This window comes from Apis laboriosa, unplaced genomic scaffold (assembly GCF_014066325.1).
Source record: "Apis laboriosa isolate Shangri-la unplaced genomic scaffold, ASM1406632v1 scaffold34_cov151, whole genome shotgun sequence".
In the NCBI taxonomy this organism is placed as follows: Eukaryota; Metazoa; Arthropoda; class Insecta; order Hymenoptera; family Apidae; genus Apis; species Apis laboriosa.
This window is the reverse complement of record NW_025222928.1, coordinates 8,755,557-8,778,604: the sequence shown is the minus strand read 5'-3', so window position 1 is coordinate 8,778,604 and position 23,048 is coordinate 8,755,557. Positions and strand designations below refer to the sequence as shown.

The window sequence follows — 23,048 nt, the reverse complement described above, 5'->3', positions numbered from 1 at the left end:
GAGAGAGAGAGAGAGAGAGAGAGAGAGAGAGAGAGAGAGAGAGAGAGAGAGAGAGAGAGCATTTCATCCGTGAAGAATCGCAAGATTATAGTTTCTGGATCGCTTATCGAGCGGCCGATCGATAGTCGATCAATGGATACAGGCGATAAAAATTCAGGCAAATTTATAAGGAACGAGATATCCGGCCGAAAGAGATATTTCCCGGATTGAACGAAGCCAGGTCAGTCGTAAAAACTGCGATTAAGTTTTAAGCCTGACGTATCGGGGAAATGGGAAGAATCGATGATTGATTTTTTAATAAGAAGATGATAAATAATAACTTTCAGGTTGTAGTCAATATCAAAATCCCTTCCTCCTCTAACGTATTCATTCGAAGAAAAATTGTACGATGGAATAAAATAACGTTGGTAGGAGAATATAAGTTACGTACGTGTCCTGGAGGATTCAATTATGAACTTTTAACAGATACGGCTTTAAACTGTGTTTCCAACTTTGAAAGCGTATCAATTTTTCTATTAAACTTGGTTTCCTCCCAGTTTTCCAACACTGGGGAGGGTGATTTTGAAAAAAAATCGTGTTTCATCCGGCGAATATACATAATTGGACCGGTGGATAATGAATAAAATTATTCATTCATACGCGAAGGTGGAATGAATAAAAGGAGATGGATAACAGTGTTCCATAACGAGAGATCGAGCTGTTTTAAAGTTATAATTCAATGCATATGTAAGAGATGAGAGGGGATATGGAGAAATTTGAGACACACGTTTTATACTGTTCGAAAGTTGAAAGTCCTACTACATGCTTTTGAAACGTATAGTCGATTGAAGGAGTATACTATTAAGGTACTACTCGTGACATTCTTCTATGCCGTAGGCGCTTGTAACTTTCAAAGCCGAATCAAGCTAAATAATACGTAACGTGATAGCTTCCAATCTTTTTCCTCGTGTACTCGTTTGATTCGTGCGTTATTACCCTCGATTCATTCTATACAAACGAGCGTCTCGCGTTTGATATTTATATATGAAAAAAAAAGAAATTTTCACAACTTTTTCGCACCAGTTTTGTGAAACATAGATTTTGCAACGGAAAGGAAGGAAAGAAAGAAAGAAGACGAATGTTTTTATTTTTATCTCCAACTTTTAATTCTCCACCCTCTCTTTCCTCTTCATTTTTTTTCTTTTCACGGCTATTTCTGTTTCTCACTGTGTTGTGGAAATTTATGCATTATACGAGAATAAATCGAGCAGTCGCATCGATTTTCGACGAAATAATAAATCAGTTTTTTTCCAGGTTGTCGCAGATGGCGCTCTCGAAACTCGATCGAGATTTACGAGACGAGGTCGACTTTTCGCGTAACTTCGTTGATTTTCGTGATCGCGTCACGCGTTCGTTTTGCCAAAAACACGATTCCTCGCCGTTTCGAATTTCACACCGGAAACTATTGTATCGACAAAGGAATAGGTACTCGATTAAAAATACAAATACAAAAAGATTAATAAGATTAAATTAGGTTAAGTTTAGTTTAAGTTAGTACGCCGACAATAATAATAATAGTATTGTAGTGGATCGTTAAATGTATGGATACATGTCAAATGCTCTTTTTGAGCTGTATATGTGAAGAAACTAGTCTTGTGATTATTGATGTATTTTCTTCATGAAGAGTAGATTGTTTTTAGTGCGATTACAAGTGCGATACGTGTGTCTATAAAAGAGCTGAATCTCTCACGATGTCACAGTAGATGATCGTGTCCGACGATCAGATCACGATATGTAATTACAAAGAAACTATCGTATACGCTGGTCAGACTACGACATACGTGTTCACAATGAGCGATAATTAGATTCTCTTTCAAGCCACAATAAGTAATCGTATCCGACGGTCAGAACACGATGTGGTTCAGAACTATTTATTTGTCTTATCCGACGGTCAAAGTACGATTTGTTTACCATGAGACTCTGTTTCAAGTGAAGTTCGTGCCCTCAGAAAATCCCTTTCTAGTTTAATTGAATCGAGGAAGCATTCTCAAATTCTCTTCAGGTGGAACACGATAATACTGAAGTGTATCAAAAATATATGATTGTAAGTGTCGACAAAACTCTAAAAAATTATAGTTCTTCTCCAGATAACATCGTCCTTTGTTTAATAGAGATTTGCGAGTGATAACAGAAAAGGGTTTCTGAGGAATTTTTCCGAATGAGCTTTTCAAAATAAATCTTACGAACGATAAGCGATCACAGTTAGGTTAGGTTAGGTTAGGTTATGTAAAAAATTCGCGTATCGTTGTATCTCGTTCTCCATTCACGTTTCGATAATCACGAAGGGATAGGTTGGCGTTTCGAGGATATTTCCCTTGGAATCACCGTTGTCTCTGCGGGTAAAGCAACGTGCATTATGGGTCCCTAGTCGATGCTTCCTATCGGAGGCATTATCTCGTTTTATTCGAAGCAACGGCGTATATACGTACGCACAGTGTTGCGCGTACACTATCCCCTTGTCGATATCGTTTATCGGCCGCTTTTGTTGCGACTAGTTTATCGCGAAATGCTTACGCAAAATATTGGTCAGCGAATTTGAATGCGAATTTTGGACATGGGTTCAAGACAATGGGGACAAAAGCGTTTATCGTAGATCAAGATACATGTAATGATCTCGTGAATTAATATCATCGAATAATGATCGACTATGGATTGACTTATTTTTTGCGATATTTAAATATCCTCTTTCTATTTGTATAAAGCGAGAAAAATTATTCTTGATATAATAAATTAATTGTTATATTCCATAAAATTTATATTTGAAAAATAGAAGAAATGGAGATGAGTGTAATTTTTTTTTTTTTTTAATAATATTTAAATATCTCGTAGTCCTCTTTTTTTTCTTATAAAAATTAGTTTAAAATTATTCTGTTATTACATTCGTGGAGTTTATCTTTGGAAAATTTTAGAAGAAATGTAGATTTTTTTTCTAATATTTAAATATCTCGCAGTCTTCTTTCTATTTAAGCAAGATAAGAAAAATTACAAATACAGAGTATGTAAATATATATATTCGTAGAGAACGAAACGAAGATAGAATTAGTAGTTAAGCTTATTTTTTTTTTTTTTTGAATTGAAAATCTCTTTGGTAACGTTTAAATATCTCGCAGTCTTCTTTCTATTTAAGCAAGATAAGACAAATTATACAGAATGTAAATATATATTCGTGAAGTTTACCTTTGGAAAAACGAAACGAAACGAAAACAGAGGAGACACAATTACATTCTACTATCGAATGAATAAATCTTAATCGACACTTTTGTATACCTTTCTGTTTGCTTTGATCTTAAAATCGATTCTTCAATATTATAATATTTTTTTTCTTTAATATCATCGAAATATTTTGAATTTTTGCTTGGATCGAAGCTTGGAACCTTATGGATTCGATCTTAACATCCATTTTCGCGATTTTCGATATTCCCTTAAGCTTGATTCGCGTACGAGCTCGCTCGTTATAACGAGTAATCCTTGAAAGCTTCGTACGTGTCGTACACGTACTGACCCTTTATCACGTTCAATTTTCTCGTTTAAACGCGATTCTCACGAAATTCGCAACGATGAAATTGTTCATTGCGAAAAAAAAAAAGAATCGAATGGATGCTCGATGAAAATGTGATTTAAAAGTGGCTAATTTCTCGTAAAAGCTTCCATAAGATTCAAACTTTCTTCCCACTGTGTTCGCATTTCCACAAATTTTACGGTCGGAATTTTATAGACAGCGGCCATCTTTGCGGATAAGATTCCGCCAACGCGAACTAATTATTCAATTTGAAAAATTGGATTTTACTTTGAGTAAAATTAAAGAATAACGCATAATTTTATTTTGAATTTTGAAACCTTTACTCGCAATTTTTCTTCGTAATTTTCGTTCTTCTTCTTCCCTTTCGATTGTTAAATCATTTTCGTGATTTTCCATTTTATTCGCATTTGGAAGATAAAGCAAAGACTCGTGCGTATGATAAATACGAGCTTATATTTTATATAAAGTGGAAGAAAAACGAAGCTAATAAATAAGAAGCGAGGAAGAAGTTGAAATGAATTGTATAGCTACGAACTAATTATACGAGACAGCGTACTTTTTAATCAAAGAGAAAGTTAAAAAAAAACCGCGAATAGATAAAGATATTATAGAAACGATTAGAGCTGGCTCGGATGGTATGGACATCTATAACGAATGGTGGAGGATAGATGGCCAAAAAAGATATTCAATTGGACCGACCATCGTGGACAACGAAGAAGAAAGAATGGAGAGAGATTCGTGGGGAAAAACGAGACAAACGAAAATATGATGAATAAGGGATTCAGAAATGAAAAATGTAAAATCGAGGAAACCGTTCGAGAAGATCGATTCTTATTGCTGTATTGATACTTTTATTCGTCCATCGCATTCGTAATCTAAAAATATTCGATTGATCTTGATTTTTTTTTTCTTAATTCTCGTGATCTCCCCTGATCGAATTACGCGTGTTGATTAAAATTAAACGATAGTTTGCGATTAATTAATTCATACGAGAAAGAAACTGGTAACTAGGAAAAGTGATGTGTAGATTTTTATTTTTACACAACTGTTTATCCGTAAGGACACGGTTGGAAAAGAGCGACGACGAGGTATGGTGGAAAATTACAAATAACGAAAAAAAAAAAAAAAAAAGAAAAAAAACGTTTCAACGCGGCATAGCCAAGGGATCGGCTTGAATTTAATGGAGCGTAGTGGCACTTGCTCTACCGTTCGCTGTTTCGTGCAATTCGTAACACGAGGACACTGCTGCTGCGTTTTTTCCACCATAGGGATATCCTATCTACGCGTTTTGATGTAAAAAAAAAAAAAAATAAATAAATAAATAAATAAATAAAAATTTTTAGACAAAACGTGAAATTCTGAAATACGTTTAACGAACAGGAAATTATTTTCTATGCTACGTGTGAACGATATTAAAAAAAAAAAAATGATCCGTTTTTTTGTTTCTTCCCTATACATTCTTCTCTTTCTCTCTTTCTGTTCACCGTTACAGGTGAAAGATGAAGTCGCCAACGCTTTCGAGCTCGATTCCACAGATGTTTACACGGCTACGTTTCGCTTTTCACGTCCACAGGGAAATGCAGACGCGCGTTTACGAAATGGCGCATAACGGTATGGAAAGTAAGTTGAAAAACCTCCGTCGGAGATTCGAAGCAAAAAGATCCTTCGAATTTACGAGAATACAGAATACGAGTAACGCATTTATCAAAAATCTATTTCCCCTTCGATTTAATTTCATTGCTTTACTATTTTATCGTGCAAAAATGAAATTTTCTTCATAAAATATTATATCATTCACCGCTAAAAAGAAATCTCGCAAGATTGCACAGAGGCACGAGTTCTTCAAATGCTTTCTTGATTATATATTATATCTTGACACTACACTATATAATAGTAGAAGAGCTATAATTTGATATTTATAAATATTCAAAATCGTAACAATTATTTTCATTTATGAAGTTATATTAGGATAATTATTCAAGATTGGAAACTATCTATAATATGTCTACCTTATTCATATACTCGAATACGAAATTACATTTATAAATTAAATTATCGTTACAAATCGTAAATAATCTACATATATGAAAAGAAATTTTTATAATATATCGGTACGTTAGAATATTCTGGATTCTACATTTATACGTTAGAATATTCTGGTTACACATTTAGATCGTTGTTTGGATTGGTATATGTAACAAAACCACAATAGAAACAAAAATGCATGTATGAAAAATAAACGGTTCTTTTCACATTAACCAATCAGACTCGCGTTCCTTCCACGAGACTTCTTTCCACCAATGAACAATACTTTGTCTATCGGATGAAACTGGTTGAAAGGTGGGAGTAACTACGTATGGGTAATAAAACTCGCTGTACGACGAAACGAAACGCCGATTGGGTCGGTTGGTAGCCTCGAGAGTGGTGTAAAGGGAGTATTCTTGGAAGAAACAGACGGTTAACTTGACTCTCTTAACCAAAAAGATGAGGGCCTATAAATAGCGTCAAATTATTTTATCCGTAATCCTCGGAATAGATGTCATTGGATATCATATTCATATATACGGAGAAAAAGTGTTTAGTCTAAAAATTAAATCGATTTATTCGAGAATGATGTTTTTTTTATTAAATTAAAAGTGAAAAGATATTGTAATTTTATTCTATTATCGAATCAAATGATAATTCTAGTAATATTCTATCTCATATGATTTATTTTTGATTGAAATATTTCAAGCAAGTGATAATTTCGAATAAATATTATAATATAATTTCGATTCAGTGTATAATTTATTTTTGATTCGTGGAATGATTTAATACATAACATTTTTTTTTTTTAATAACACTTCAACGATATGCCTCGAACCGTCGATGTAATTATTAAAATAGAATATACAAGCAGCCGATAAATTTAACCTTTGTGCGTGGCGTACGTAATGGCCAAGAAAAATTTTATTTTACGATCGATAACAAGTAACTCAAGCGGTTATTTTAATCGTGGCCGTGGACGATTATTAAATATTCGAAGGATGTATAAAAATTAAATGGCGAAATTTTTAATTTCTCGCGAGCTGGCCTTTGAGCTATTTAAAGTCCAATCGATTCAAATATATCTGTTTCGAATCTATAAAGTTTCGTACACGATCGACACATTTTTCGACTAAAAGTCATCGAGGCGACGAAATGATAACTTACAGACACAACTGTCAATGCATTCTCTCTCTCTCTCTCTCTCTCTCTCTCTCTCTCTCTCTCTCTCTCTCTCATCACATTCCGTGGAAATTAAAAACGACGATTCATATCGAGAAGAGCGAGATATTTCCTCTTCAGATGGTGAAATTTTTTTTTAAATTTCCGACCAACAATCGTTCAACGATTACAATCGTGTTGTATGCTCGTCGACAAGAATATATATCGTATTCTCAATTAATAATATTTCGATCGATTTTATTTTTCAATGAAATATCAATTATTAAATTCAGTTAAATATTTCGAATTAATGGAAATAATGAAAATCTTTTTAAACTTTGTAATTTTTAACTTATTCGATCAATTCTTCGAAATTTTAACGCGACATTAACCATCTATCTATATTTTATAAAACGTTTTCATAATAACACACGTGCACTCGAAATTCCATCATCGATCGAAAGCGTATTCGATTTAAGCCGTGAAACGTATCCTCCGCTGAACACATCGCAATTATACCTCCCATCTCCCGTTGTTAATACGTTCCCAAACACGATCGATGGGGAATTTTCATTGAAACTCGAATTGAAATAACGGCGGCGTCGAGCCCACTCTTGATCGTTGTTTGACGCGTTTCCTAAATTATCGCTCGTTACGATGATCGACAAGAGTGAGAGCGTACGTTTGCTCGTCCTTTTCCCCTCGAATGGCAAACTTCAACCGCTTTTAACATCGAGAAAAGGGAGGGAAGGCTAAGAGGTCGAACAAAGAAATCTATCTATAGTTTGAATGACTGTGTATATTTGAATAACTTGAAAAATAAAATATCGGATATATTTTAGCTAATCAAAAATTTTGTATTTATATACATATACAAGATGTATTGATATATTCATGGAAAAAAATGGTTATTCATTTGATGAAGATTTTCTATTACAATATCTCAAAATTGACACATTTTATACGATTTAAATCCAAGTTATAACAAAATATGGCAGGATTAAAACGAATAAAGTATGTTTAGAATTGCTTCTAACTTAACAATGTGTTCCCAAAAATGTTATATGAATATATCAACATCCCGTAATTATAAATACACAAAATAATCGAAACGAGTCGAGTCGAGCTATAAAAGAGAAATTTTTAAAAGAAAAAAAAAATCATCAGCATTCTGTGCATGCATTGCTGCGTTTAAAAATCAGTAGATTCCTAAAGATAATCCTCTTTAAACCATTTAACTTTTTCCCCCCTTTTGAACATTTTTACGTTCTCTAATTTCCTCTTATCGGAAGAGAGATATTACTTGTCCTATTTGCCTGGCCAAAAGTCTCTCCTTTATCGACCTTAATTCACCTCTGTAAGCACATTTGGATCTGCGACGAGACTGCGCGATCAATCCTCGAGGCGATGCGCTCGCATTAGCGAGACACAAATTTTCGTCATAGTTAGTATGTAATAGCTAACCGGCGGATGAGTTTATAAAGGCGATCATTAGACATTCCGAAGGAATGAAATTTCACCCCATGGAAAACAAGTGAATAAAGCTATCGATAGACTGGGAATCGCTGTCGGTAATTAGAATAAGTTTGGGATTGGATCGATTTAAAAAGAAAACCGTTGGATTGAATTCTTTTTTCTTTCTCTGGCAAATTTGTTTAAACCTTTTATTAGCTTATCCATTCTTTATTTTCTCTTTTTCCTCCATACGAGATTATCGTTTTATTATTTTTTTCATTGTATCGAATAAAAGAGAAAAGTGATGAATAATTTTTTGAAATTTTTATTTTTCGATAGTGCATGCGCCTAAGTAATGTTTTTGAAAATATAAGTTGGATATAAAAAATATGGTGTTTCATATAAAGATTGGAACGCGAGCAAGAACTCAAAGAAATCGAGTTATCATTACTCGTATGCCACGTATAACTTTTATCTGAAACATTTTTTCTGATAATATTGATAGCCAAGAAACGATCGAACAGTCTGGATTTTATTTTCAACAACTCGAGTATTTTCAATAGTCCAACAATAATTTACGAGCGAGCACAATTTTCTAACATTTTTCAGATCCTCGATTTAAACAGAGATATAGCAGCAATGGCCATTTCACGAGTTACACTTGCGACGGACCACCGTGGAAGCGAGCACAAAGATTTTGATCTCCACGCGATCCAGAATAATAGAAATTCGAATAATAGGACCTAACTGGACAAAATTATTTTTTTTATATGGATCTAAACAGTGATAATTCAACGAATATTTATTAGTTATTAATATAGTTTTGCAAAGTTTTGCAAATCAAATATGGCGAAAAAAATAAAAAAAGTAAAAAAAAAAATAGAAAGTTTCTAATTTTCATACATTCGATTCTCATTGCATAGAACAACATGAAACGTATAAAAAAATCATCTACAGATCATTACATCGTGCGAATTTCTAATACGAAGTAATTTAACTTTAAATTTAATTTACAAAAAAAAACACAAAAAACTTATAATAAAATAATTTACAACGATTTTAAATTAAAACAGATGTTTCGAGATGTTATATTCGTTATAAAAATTGAAATACTTCTTAATAAATTTAGAATTATTTTTTATACATTTAAAAATTAATTTTGTCCAATAAATATATAACGCGACTATTGGTTCCTCTAACCTCTTCTTAATTTGCATTTTCATTGAAAATAATGATTGGAGAGAAAACCAAGATCAGCAGTAGTTTTTTAGATCAAATCAATTAGTAGAATAAAATAGAAATAAAGATCGGATAGAATTCAACAACGATACAATTCCTGTCAGAGTATAGTTAGAGTATAGTTATACAGTATCATTACAATCGTGAATCAGCAACAAATAGTTAAAGTAAATCGTTCACTCAAACTTCATAATATAAACGATTGTTACAATCATACGACAGTAGATGGTAGTAGCATCGGTTCAGACATCACATTTGTACAATATATTCAAAGTCGTTCAGTTTAGACTTTAACGGATACTCGTTGAAATAATCGTGTATATATATAGATATATATAAGATTCTTTAGGATATTGAATCGTTGAAAGAAAGTACATTCTTAAGAAGTTTTACTTTTTATCATTCTAAAGTAAAGAAGAGATAATATTCTTTACCCATATTAAATAGTTTTTCAGGAGAGAATTCTATAAATGGAATTAACAAATGGAAAAATATGTTTTTTAATATATTTCTCATAATTGCACATTTTTCATTTTATAACTTCATACTTGATATCCTTTATTTAAGAATTTATTTTATTCTTTGTTTAAGGGAAAAAGAATTATGAAAAATAAACGTTAAATTGAAAGCTTTGAATTAGGATCGAGGCTCAATTAAAAGTTTTTAATCCTCACTCTTGAAAATCGATAAGAAGAGAGTTGAAAAGAAACAGTTGAGCGACAATGGGAAATAATAGAGGCTGAAGAATCGAGGAAGAATCAACGTTTTCCAATTTCCAAAAGTTTTCGTTCAGGATAGAGTGAAGCTTCATTCCATCGGACACGATTCCCTTTAAATACGTTGCATTTCCCTTTCGATTATTCCTCCGGAAAAAAAACGAGAGCTCTCTCCGTCTTCTTTCTCAATCACCTAAGTGATCTATCGAGATCGATAATTACTTAGGCAAAGATCGAAGGAGAGGAGAAAGGAAGGATGGCGAAGGGAGAAAGATGGAAACGGAGACGAACAAAAAGGACTTTCGAATTAGTACTCGATTCTTCGGATAATTTATCACGAAAGAAGCGAAACTTTGAAAAGAACGGTTGAATACGTGTCGTGGACGCCGATGGATCGTTATGGTTTAAAAAAAAAAAAATAAGGAGAGAAAAGAAAGGAAGGGAAAAAAAAAGAAAACAGACTACTATTTCTCATCCGACTAAGTGGTGTGCTTCTCTGGTGCTCGTCGAAATGTTGGCTTGTGAATTTTTCGAGATTAAAAGTGAATCGTGCAACAAGTAAGATTGATAAATAACGAGTTTTTAAAAAAGGAAAGCTGTTTATGATATATAATATCATCGCGCATATAAAATGTGCAATGGATTTAAGTTAAAATTGAAACGATCAACATACACCATCATTCGTGAATGTTAGAGCATCTTCTGGTCGCCAATAGAACGCTCGTAAATTCATTGGAGAAATGATTAGTCGATTAGAATTTTAAAAATAAATTGGTAAATATTTACAAAAAAATTTGCCATCTTGATGATTTTTTAAAATAAAGAATTGTTAAGAAAAACAATTTTTTAAATTAGGTTAAATCGAGTTTTTTTTTAATCTGTATCATCGATTTAATCTAAACTGTTTTTGTATAATAACTTTTTAATAATGAACAAGGACTGCCTTGGCAATGTATTGAAAAAAATCGAGATTAAATAAATAAATATGTAAAAATGTATGAAAAAAAATTATTTATTTATATATGACTATCGTTAATAATTGACATAATTGATCAGATCATTATTGTTATTTCGACTAGACCATTAAACGATAACGTTAAATCTGTATTGTCCTTTGGATAATGGTGTAGTTCAAATTAATGTCATGTTTGGAATATTCTGCCAAGTTTCCATTGTGCGCCACACTCTCTAACTGCTTTGAGCGAGCTACACGATGGATTATACCTCGATCGAGTAACGCCGCAAGTATTTTCAACTAGATACCATTTTGCATCGAAGTAGTCACTTATCCGAATTATTTAATCGACAAAAATGAATTTTTTTTCTTCCATGAACAATTCAATATTTTCTTTTTCTTAATATCAAATTTATAATAGTAACCCACATGTCTGTAGGCGGTTTCCAATTTGTTTCATTACGTTTGCGATAATCAAACGGAATTAGGATAACCACATAACTTGTATATCCCTTCGGCGAATTTGCACGAGCGTTATTAAATAACAGAGAATTATAGACCTGTCTCTGCAGAAATATTTGCGGATTATAAACCAAGTGAATACGGTGTGCACGATCACATTAGCATTAACATGAAATGAAATTGATATTGTTGTTCACGCATATTGTGATGACACGTATATAACTTGCAAAATTTTTCTTTTCTCTATATACAAATCGTCTATCAAGCTAAAATCGTATTGTAGCTTATCATAAATATTCAATAAAACAGATATCAAAGTATAGACAGATATCTTTTTATGAAATAACGACAATAAAATAACGGCTATTTCTTTTTTTTTATTTTTTTTAATAATTTTCACCTGATTGTAATATTTCCATCGTCCTATTTTATTCTCTTCCTGTTTAAAAGAGAGCTCAAAAATTTTTGAAATGCCGAAAAAAGGCGACGCTTTGCACTTTCTACCATAGTATTCGTTATATATACCGATCCAAAAAGACGATCTGTATCTAAATCTCCGTATGCATTAATCCAGCATAGAATCCAGAGAATTCTACTATATCGATAATATAAAAATTTTTTTATTTCTTCAATAAAGCATAATTACATTTTGTAACGATAGTTAATTTATAAACGTAATTTCATATTTGAGTATATAAATAAGCTAGACATATTATAGATAATTTCGAAAATATTTCAGTCTTGGATGATTATTTTAACGTAACTTTATAAATAAAAATAATTTTTAAATATTTATATTATAGCTCTTCTATTATGTAGCATGTGATGTCAAGATAGTCAACAAAACGTTTGAAGAACTTCTCTTATCTCTGTGCGGTCTTGCCATACTTTTTTTCAGCAGCGAATAATATTGTTCATTGGTGGAAAGAAGTCTCGCGGAACGAACGCGAATCTCATTGGTTAACGTGGAAAGAAACGCCTATTTTCACACGTATTTTTGTTTCTACCATGGTATTTGTCATCACATATACTAATCCAAAACGACGATCTATATTTAAACCTCGATGCATTAACGTATAAGCATAACGTGTAAGTATCCAGAGAATTCTACATATGGATATAATATAAAAGTTTTTTTTATTTTTCATCAATATTACTAATTACTATTTCGTAACGATAATTTAATTTATAAATATAATTTTATATTTGATATATTTGATTTATATACGAATAAATTAAACATATATAGATAATTTCGAAAATATTTCAACTTGCAATCTTGGATGATAATTCTAACGTAACTTCACTAAAAAATGAAAATAATTTTTACGATTTTGAATATTCATATTGTAGTTCTTCCACTATTGTGTAGCAGCGTGTGGTGTCATGATTGTCAACAAAGCGTCTGAAGTGAGAATAGGCGGTCCAAGCAAAGGATCCCTCTTGCCCCTGTGCCGTCCCTCGAGGCTTTTTTCCACCAGTGAACAGTAGCTGCAAGAGTTTTTCGAGGTTGGCAAGCCTCGCGACGCCTGCTTTCTTTCCGTTAATCGATCTCGTTTCGCACGCGTATCCATCTTCGCACGCAATCCAATTTCCGAGTCAAGTCTCTCTTTCTCTCTTTTTCTCTCTCTCGTTTCTTATTCCGATTAAATTTCCTCGAATTCTTTCCTCGAGAAAATGCAAGTTTCATTCGAATGGAGAGACAAAGCCGCGTGTTTCCTGATTTAAACTTTTCCAAGCGTGGATGGACGATGCGTGTCTTTCGAGACGCTTATATCTTTTCTCGAAACTCGATGCTCTCGAGGATTTCTCCATTTCTTCTCAACTCTCCTCGTCCAATCGACTTTATTTGTGAAACACGTGAAACCGGATGCGGATGAAATATTGGGCAATTATTGTGATGACCGAGAAAGAAGTCTGTGTCGCGCGTGTTTCGATTGATAGTTAAAAGAAAACTTACGTTTGCCCGGGATGTCTCGTTTAAACGAAAAAAAAAAATTGTTTCACGCTCGACGGAAACGTACGTTGTAACACGGACGACCGAATATACCGGGCAAAAAAAAGAATAAATCGTAAACAATGGATTAAGCGGCGATAGGTGGAGCGAGATGTCATATTGTTGGAGGCACTTGGTATGTAGCACGGTCTGTGTTCCGTGGATATACGAAAGCCCAGCGGGGCTATACGCTCGTGGAAGAGAGTCGCTATGGCAACCGGAGACGTGGACGTGTACGCACAGGCGCTTCTGCCGACGCCTCGAGAGACGTCCTCGCGTAACACTCGCTCCGAATGCCAGACAATATTGGCCCAATTATTCACCGGGCCCCCACCGGAAATGATCCTATCGTCTTGACGCGTCGTCGCGTCATGACACCCACAAACTGTCGTGAATTTTCATTTTCCAAAAAACATTTTTGCACTTTTTTCCTCTAGAAAGGTAATTGCACGATTGTATAGATTTTACAAATTTATATTTTTTTTTTGTTCGTCGAATATGAGATACGAATCGATATTCGGGATGATATTCGATGGAGAGTAATGTCGAATCGCTTAACGAGATATACCCATGGAATACTTAACCAAGTACAGACTGTTAAAGCGAACATGGGAACTCTCCGTGGAGCGTGTAGTTTAGACAAGTTTCGGAGAAATCTTGACGCATCACTGGTGTTGCTAAATGCCTTAAACAACGTTACTGGACGAGAGTTACGTAGCTTCATGTTCAAGAGGTTCCCATTGTGTAAATAGGAATTTCGTCGAGCAAGACAATTCCCATTCCTGTATTATTAACCGCTCAACCCAGCGTGAAATATTTCGAAACTTTTGTTTTCATTACGTTAAATATCTGTTTCAATTTCACCAGTGAAATTATTATAAAGAAAAAAAAAAAATAGAATGAGAGCGCAATTAAATTCGTTTAACCGATCTATCAAGCCCCTGACTAAAAGTTCTGCTCGACGAGAAATGAAGCACGACGAGAAAAGCTTCTCCCGTATACCTTTGGAACGTTTTCAATTCGTAGATCGATCCGTCGCTCGTCTCGCCTCGCCTCAAAACGAACCGCAATTTCCTTCTAATATCCACATTTAATTAGGGTTGATCGAATTGCCTATGTATTCGAGGGGACTTTATTACCTTTAATTCGTTCCAAGTTCTCGATAGGCGAAACTCTCGAAACACGTATATAGGTGTATGTAATTCACAGGGCTCGTAACTTTGACGTTAGTGGAGGACGAGAAGCGGCGCGTAATGGATGACTCGTGTATGTACACTGGTAAACGACGAAACGATGATCTCGAATTATAATTTTCCCCATTCCAATGGACGGAATATTGCGACGCGTGAATGTGGCGCAAAGACGCGTGTGTATAGGCGGCACACGGATGATCCACGGGGAATCACCGCGGTGGTGTTGAAATCCAACCTCGAAATGGCTTCATATTTGATGGAAGCGCGGAGTAACAAAGCGAGCGTATACAGCTATACCACGGGGGAGAACGATGATTATATTTGTGACAATGAAGAGTGATCCTCGCCGGATCGAACGGCCGGGAATCTGTTTCGAAACGCGTCCAACCGAAATTGCGGCTCCCGATCAATGAGGATAGGTTCGTTAAGTCCTTTGTCATCGTTCCATCAGAATTTGAACGGAACGCTTCTGTTCAGCTAAGGAGATAGTTACTCAGAAGACGAATGCTTGCAACGAAAATTGGGCATTAACGATAATTAGTAAGTAATGTTTTTTTTCCAAAAATAAACGTATCCCTCGCGTAAACTTATCTCGAAACTCGATTGAACTCTATTAAAATTAGGAAAATTTTGAACAGCTATAACTTCGAAAATAGTGACTTTCAATCGACGAATGAGAGATCGTTAGAAGCGTGAACTCTTATTCTTTAAAACGCATTTTTATTTATTCCGATACGACTTCCAGTTCTCGAAATATCATCGTGTAAAGAAAAAGGTAATTATTAAGGACTTACTAAGTCCTTACTCGGGCACCTCGTCTTATTGACTTAACTCAAATTCAAAACAACTGAAAACTCGGTTGAATTCTATTAAAATTAGGAAAATTTTGAACCGTTATAACTTCGAAGATAGTGACTTTTAATCGACAAATGAAAGATCATTAGAAGCGCGAAATCATATTCTTTAAAACGCATTTTTATTTATTCCCATACGACTTCTGGTTCTTAAAATATCATCGTGTAAAGAAAAAGATAATTTTTATTTACTATTTAAATTCTACGCGGACATCTCGCTCGCATCTCGTCTTACTGACTTATCCTAAAGTTAAAACAAGTGAAATGCACGAATCTTGAAAAGACATTTTCAAGAAGTGTAAATTATTAAATAGCCCATTTAATTAATCTTTGCACTGTCTCAATAGAAACTTTGAATTTTTATATCATATCAGTAACGAATTAAAATATCGAAATACAAAAAATAGCTTCAATAATATAGTTTTCTGTATTTCCTGACTAAGTTTTGATGTTTATGTGAAAAAAAAAAATTATTTGATGAAAAATAAGGTATGTATTTTTTGGCGACAAAAAATCTTTTTTTAAATTTTACGTTTGATCAAAGAATATAAAAAGTATATGAACGAATCTGTTGATCGATGGAGCAAAATTATAATATTTCTTTTTATCGATTTTATCTTTTTAATGGCGCACGTTATTGATCCACAGAGGTCAATCAAAGGTTATTCTATTTTGAAACCGCTAGCAACGATCTTCGTAAGTTCGATTCTAGCCCGAAACTTTTGCATTCGTATAAACGACGCCTCATTAAATCGTTTCACGTCGCATTGGTATACCACCAGTCGTCCATTAGCTCGGATATCCTGGCTACGCTTCACGACTTCAACTGAATACGCTGCAACGTATCAATGTTTATACCTATATCGAAGCTAGTCGTAAAAGAGAGGCAAAGCAAAACCTCAATCGTGGATTGGGATATTTTCAGTGGTCGCATTAACCTCGCTTTCCAACCTCCGCGTCCAAATTTTTCCCGCCATTACGATTCAACCGTTGGATATGCCATTTCAGCCAGTTTATCTTCTGCCAATGCTCAACGAGCAAAATAATGCTTATAAATAAGTTCACGATTCTTCTTCCAGTCCAAGTTTTAAAACGGTTTAAATTACGTCTATAAAACCGTAGATGATTTAGAGTGGAAAAATATATCATTTTCTACTTTTCACGATAGGAAAAGTTTTTATTTTGTTACTTTTTAATAGTTCAATTATTTTCGTCTATTTATTCGTCGAAAATATTAAAAATTATGAGACAATGAATAATTTAAATAAGTCGCAATGAAACTCATATTTTACGTCATATTTTTATTTAACGGGTATAATGTAAATATTAGAGATATTCGTAAATAAATGAAAATGTATTGTCAAATAATCGTGAATGTAACGTAGAGATGCCAATATTTTCTAATGAATTCTCAATTAAACGTGGCAATGTTCCATATCATAGAAATCCCTATATCCTCGTGATGAAAAGGGCTTAAAATAATTCTTTGAATTCACGAAGAAAAATAAGAAAATTATATTAGTAAATTAATTTGTAATTGGTAAATTATTTCATTTTTTGATAATATTCACTACTATCTATTAAGAAATAATCTCTTAAGAAATAAATATTATTTCCTCAAATGCAAAAGTGTTTAAATTCAAATTTGTATCAATAATCGTTAAATCCAGCATTCAAAAGGAAAAACGTGTTATTAAATTAAATAATTCGATCTTGAAATCTCTTTCTCGAAGTAATTCGATATATCCTAAATCCACACGAATACGAGATTCCAAGGAAGATCGATGTGTAGAATTGTAAGCCAGCTCTTCAAATTAAGGACATGCGTAACGCTCTAATTATACGCAGCGTGTATCCGTATTCAATGCAGTAAATTAACATTAGAACAGTGTGCAAAATACGAAGAACTGTCTTAAAAAGTAGTTCATTAGTATTCAAACATTTTAATCTTCTTTTGTACTTTTTTTTTTTTCTATATTTGAAACAAAAAATATTCTCGATGTATATTTAGAATAATTCGCAACATCTTTTTGCATGTATTTCACACGGTGTGAAAGAAGGCTTAAAATTCCTAAAAAAAGGCGTACATACAGTTATCTATTTGTAAGCGGTGCAAAACTTGCAAACAAAACTCTCGAAGCTTTTACGTGCCGTGTTCTTGCGGCTGAAACTATTAGAAGCTTTTAAGTGTTAGCCTTTTGAAAAATGATTCCAACTTTTTATTCAATGTTTCATCCAATGTACAACGTTGTCTGAACATCCACCAAGTCTAATAGACGTTTTTTTCTCGCATCGTCTAACACGTGATGTTAAAGATGATAAATTACGAACAATCGTTTAACCAGTTAGAAAGTAATTTTTCAAGCTTGATACACAGCAATAAATAGCACGTGTTCTTTTTTTTTCTAGAAGAAGATTCTATTTTTATCTCAACAAACTGAATTCTACGATTCAAACGATTATAGTTTCATCCAATTAGAATTGTGCGCATTCGTGAATATATATATATATATATATATATATATTGCGTTTAATTTATCGAAATTGGACGGCATCGAGTTTGTCTCAATCAGACTGACGATGATGGCGAGAGCCTGTATTCATCGTTAAGTGTGAAACAGAAATGCGATCCCTTGTATTATCTCGTAACCGATGGATCGATCATCGTCATTGCTCGTTCCAAGTAGATATTCTTCAAGAAATTACGCGAAAAAACCTTAATTTTCTTTTTCATTTTCATTTTCGTTCTCGAACGAACGATTATTTATTTATTTATATGAAATATATATTTATTACGAATATTTATTTATATCAAAAATTAACTAAGAACCGAAATAATTAAAAATTAAAAATTAAAAATAATTAAAAATTATCACCTCGTTGAATTTTCAATTTCCTTTTTTTCTTCCTCGCGACCAATTTCTTCGATCTGTTCCGCGAGCAGATCCAGAATATTCCGGTTATCGCGGGAAGGAAGAACTGGAACAAAGCGGCCACGATTGCCGAGGACGCTGTCCAGGACGAGATATTCGCCGTCCTTTGTCCACGGGAAATAATTCGATATATCGGGCTTTTGCCCGTATCACGATCGTCGAGTGTCATCGCTACTGTCAAAGTGTCCTTTTTATAGGCAACGGGAGAATAATAGGTGGAAATAATACGTCAAGCCAACTGAACGCGACAGCTGAATGTTCTGGTCTGCTCCACTGGTGCGCTTGTCCATTCTCTCTTCCCCTCTTATCCTCTCGTCACGTTTCGTATCCTCGCGTCGAGATGGTTCCGCGAAAAATTTTTACTTTTATACTAAGTAGAATACATACACTAAGAGGCGTAAGAGACGAGTCTTCTAACTAACACTTCGAAAATAACTCGAGTTGGCGTTTGAAAAGTTCACTTGTAGAATAATAGTAGTTCTGTCTGACACAATTGATATAGAATCTATCTGTCTATCGAACGTTCTTCTACGTTTGAAAACTTTTTTCTTACTACACTTGAACATATTAAATGGAATACTAGTTTCGAAATTTTATCGCGAAACTTGAGAACTTCTTTACGCATGATACCGAAGTAATTTAATGGAAATCTGTCTGTGGGGAATAAGTTTCAAGACGGAGTTAATTGATCGGGTTATTAATGCGTCGGATGTAACTCTAGAATTCATCGTGAGAGCATCCCTGTTCAGGCAAGGGTAATCGAAACCCTTGTTTTGTTAATATCAAATCGCACGACTCATTCACCCAGTCATTTATCGTTGTCTCAAACCTTTCTGGCGCACGAGACTTCCTTCTATCCAATTCAGGTCACGGATAATTGATATTAGCCATTTCCTTGATGCTTCTTCTAATCCCTGTTTCATTACTCGCTCATCACCGCACCGAGTATCCAATTCTCAAACGGTGGACTCTATTATAGCTCGACTTCGCAACATAGCCCGACCGCGTAAATTTCCTCTTACGAATTATAAACAAGATACATTGCCCGCTTCTAAACATGTCTCGTGTGATATTTAGCTTGGAAGTAAATGGAATAGGATGCTTTCTAAACGACATGTCTAATTTGTGTCGTGTAAATCAAGCATATGCGTTTTCAAAGGAAATATTAATATTGTAATTAGGAGATATATTTCATTTTTTTGACCAAAGTAGTTCTCTTTGTTTGTTGGTAAAAATAAAAAGTAATAAGAAGTAAATATGATATTAGAAAGAAAAATATATATAGTGGTTTTACATATATTTGAATTACGAAAATTATATTTTATTTATTTTAAACAATTTTACAATTTTCATTTTCATAGCATTTATTTACCTACAGTTATCTACTGCGAATTTACTTCTGAATTGTTGGAAATAGTAACGAATAAGGCCTGTAGATGGCTACCAAACAGAGACGCCATGATCTTCTTCAGTTTGAAACGGTAGTTTCACCGTGTGTTTTGTCACAATATTTTGCTTATGCTTCTTAAATCAGTGCTATCAAATGTCTTTTATTATTGTACAAAATTCATTTTTCGCGAGTGATATTTTTGTTCGATTTAACCAGATATCCACTTATATTCGCTTATATCACTTGTGTAAGTTTTTGCATAATATATCGCTTCCCTCGTTTATATTCCATTTGGAATTCTGCTATTCCACTTGTTTTTCTTATTTCAAGATAAAAGATGAAAAACGGTAGAATGGATTATTTTCATTTGTAACATTACTTGTTACTTGTTGTAGTACTTTTTCAAATCTTAAACTCGTATAAAAAAATCACAGAAATATTCCAATTACTCGTAACGGTTGATAATTCGAATTACTTTTTTAAATATTGTCTATTTTAATCTAATCTTAACTTAATTGTAATGTGAGAATACAAATACTTGTTTATAATAAATTAATATCAAATAGAATAGATGATATTCGCAGTGTAGTATATTTGGTTTACACAGTGATTTATATATTTATTTAGTTAATGTAAAAAAAATTTTCACTAAATCTGCAAAAATTTTATAACCTTTGCTTTGCTACATAAGCGTTTTTTGTGGCCAACAAATGCTATAAATTCACAGCTTAAAATAGAAATTGCTAAAAATTAGCAAAGAATATATCTCATATATCATATAATTCATTATACGCAGAATATAAAAGATATATGATTCCTTCTCAATTTTTTTCCATTCCAAGAACCATCGATCGATAAATTCTCAAAGTCAAATAAAATTTCACCCCACTTCTAAATCCATCTCTCAACAAACAACACGCTTCAAACTAACTCTCGTCTACTATTTTCAGGTACCACCGCTATACACTACTTCGATGGAAGTTAAATCGTGATCGCTTTGGCGAGAGGGCGAAGGACAAAGAGGAGCATTGAGTGCTTCGCCGTAGAGCTCGTCGAAGAAGGAGTGCAAGCAAGCACGTGACATGAGTACCGTGACCCGAGACACTTGTTGCACGGCTGCTGTCCCTTAAAGAGTCTCGTATACACGGTGTGTTCCTTCAGTGCGACGAGATTAGTCAACGTTCGAAATAAAACGCGAGAGAAAGAAGAGAAAAGGAAGAGATAGGTGTATGCACGTGTCGTTCGAATTCTGTTCAATCTCGCGTTTCCTCGATACGTACTCGTGGCATGTCGGTGATATATCTTTTTAGCCAGGCTCGTGAGAAATCGCGTTTCATGCTCAAGGATCTTCCATTGACGAGCAAATCGCAAGTGGTAATCGTGTGATGCCGTTAAGACGAATTTTTTTTGTTTCTCGACTACTGAGTGCACGCGTGTTTCGTGGCTCTGTCTAAGATCGGTAGATTTCGGTTTCGAGTTTGATCGCGCGAAAGGGAGGAGGTCGATCGTAGGAGGAAGGAAGAAAGAACATGAACGTGATCGCGCGCTCAGGCCGGTGACACCGGTCGAGGTTGTGTGTGCGTGTGTCTATCTTCGCTGATAACTCCCAGTTGGTGGACTCTCACTGAGACGACGGATATCTTTGTTCGGTGAGATCGTATTTTGGATTTATTTCTTTATTGATATTAAATTGATTTTGGGAAAACTTTGGTAACTAAATTTTTATCTACCGTAATATTTAACTTATAATCTGATATGCATATAAAATGGAATAAAATATTTTAACGATAGTTTAATTCACAATCTAGTGAACGTTATTAACAGAATGCTATTAATTTAACTAAATTAAATTAAAATTTGAATATTGAAATATAAATTACAAAAATTAATACGCGTACAGTTGATTTTCGCATTAAAATATTTAATTGACTCATGCTTCTTGTTTAATATCAATGATAAATTGGGTAATAATTTGCTCGCGATAAAAAAAGTAAATGGGCATAAAATGATGAAAAAAACACGAGATCGTGTAAACATTGCGCGAATAAAAAGTACGAAATAACAACGGATCCGTTATTTATTTCGATTTGGTTTGTTTACCTTCCGAGCTTGACTCACATCTGTCCACATTGTCCGAAATATCGAAATATCGGCCGGCAAGAATTATTCCATTATCCGGCACATATAAATCGATTATTTTTTATACCCGAAATCAATTGGAATCAATTTTCTTCAATTTTTTCGCGAATGTGATCATCTTCGTATCCATCTTTAAAAACAATTTCAAAGTTTCCACATTAATTTCAATGTGTGAACAAGACGCTGTCATCTATTTGAACAACTTCCAAAGATTTAAATTACATCGAAGATGACCACGATAACAAGTTCAATCGATGTCTCGCATATCTCGTTCCCATTGATTGATGATCTCCAATCTTTCCAATTGAAGAATGTATCAAATTTAAAATCGTAGGTGGATGTCGTCGGGGTTGTAGAAGGGTGTATTCGGCGAAGGCAGGAAGCACCGAAGAACCGGAAGGCTGGATCACCTCCGTGGAATGTCTTCGGGCGCCAAGCGGCTGGTGCAGTCGCTTCGGGGCCGCAGCGGTGGCGGGAGGGGCGGCAGCGGCGGGCGGGGGGAGGGCGGAGGGGGCGGGGAGGGAAGCGGGGGCGGCGGAGGTGGTGCGAGCACAAGCGCGACCAGATTGTGCCACTACGACAGCGGTCACGAGCTCGACGAGATCTCGGTGGTTGGCGCCGCCATCAGGGGCAGCGAGGGCCTTCCCACCCCCACCACACCCTGCCATTGCGGCGGCCTCAAGTACGGGAGCGGGCAAACGCTGTACAGTATAGCCGGTCTGGTGCCCCCTGCGCCCGCTGCACCTGCGCATGGAGCACAATCAGGTGAGCGATTTTCCACGAAAATTTAACAATTTTGTTTCTAAAAGTGTGTATCAACTATTATTAATTATTTCTTATGTGATTGTGAATAATTATTTAGACTCCTAGCCTTTTTTGTACTTTACCGTTCTACGCTCCAAGGAATGTAGTGGGGAAGGGGGGGGGGCGGAAAGTCAAGCCTGTATCTAAAGTATATCCTATATATTTTA

At 34.4% G+C, this 23,048-nt stretch overlaps 1 protein-coding gene across 1 annotated transcript in view; it reads left to right on the top strand.

Moving 5' to 3' along the window:
- Window positions 1-23,048, top strand: part of LOC122714662 (cyclic nucleotide-gated cation channel alpha-3) — a 128,367-nt gene that overhangs the window by 4,308 nt on the left and 101,011 nt on the right. The window contains exons 2-3 of the mRNA XM_043936195.1: window positions 20,889-21,587; window positions 22,412-22,842. Of these exons, the coding sequence (XP_043792130.1) occupies window positions 22,497-22,842 (346 nt within the window). The 5' untranslated portion in view covers window positions 20,889-21,587; window positions 22,412-22,496. The remainder of the gene's footprint in view (window positions 1-20,888; window positions 21,588-22,411; window positions 22,843-23,048) is intronic.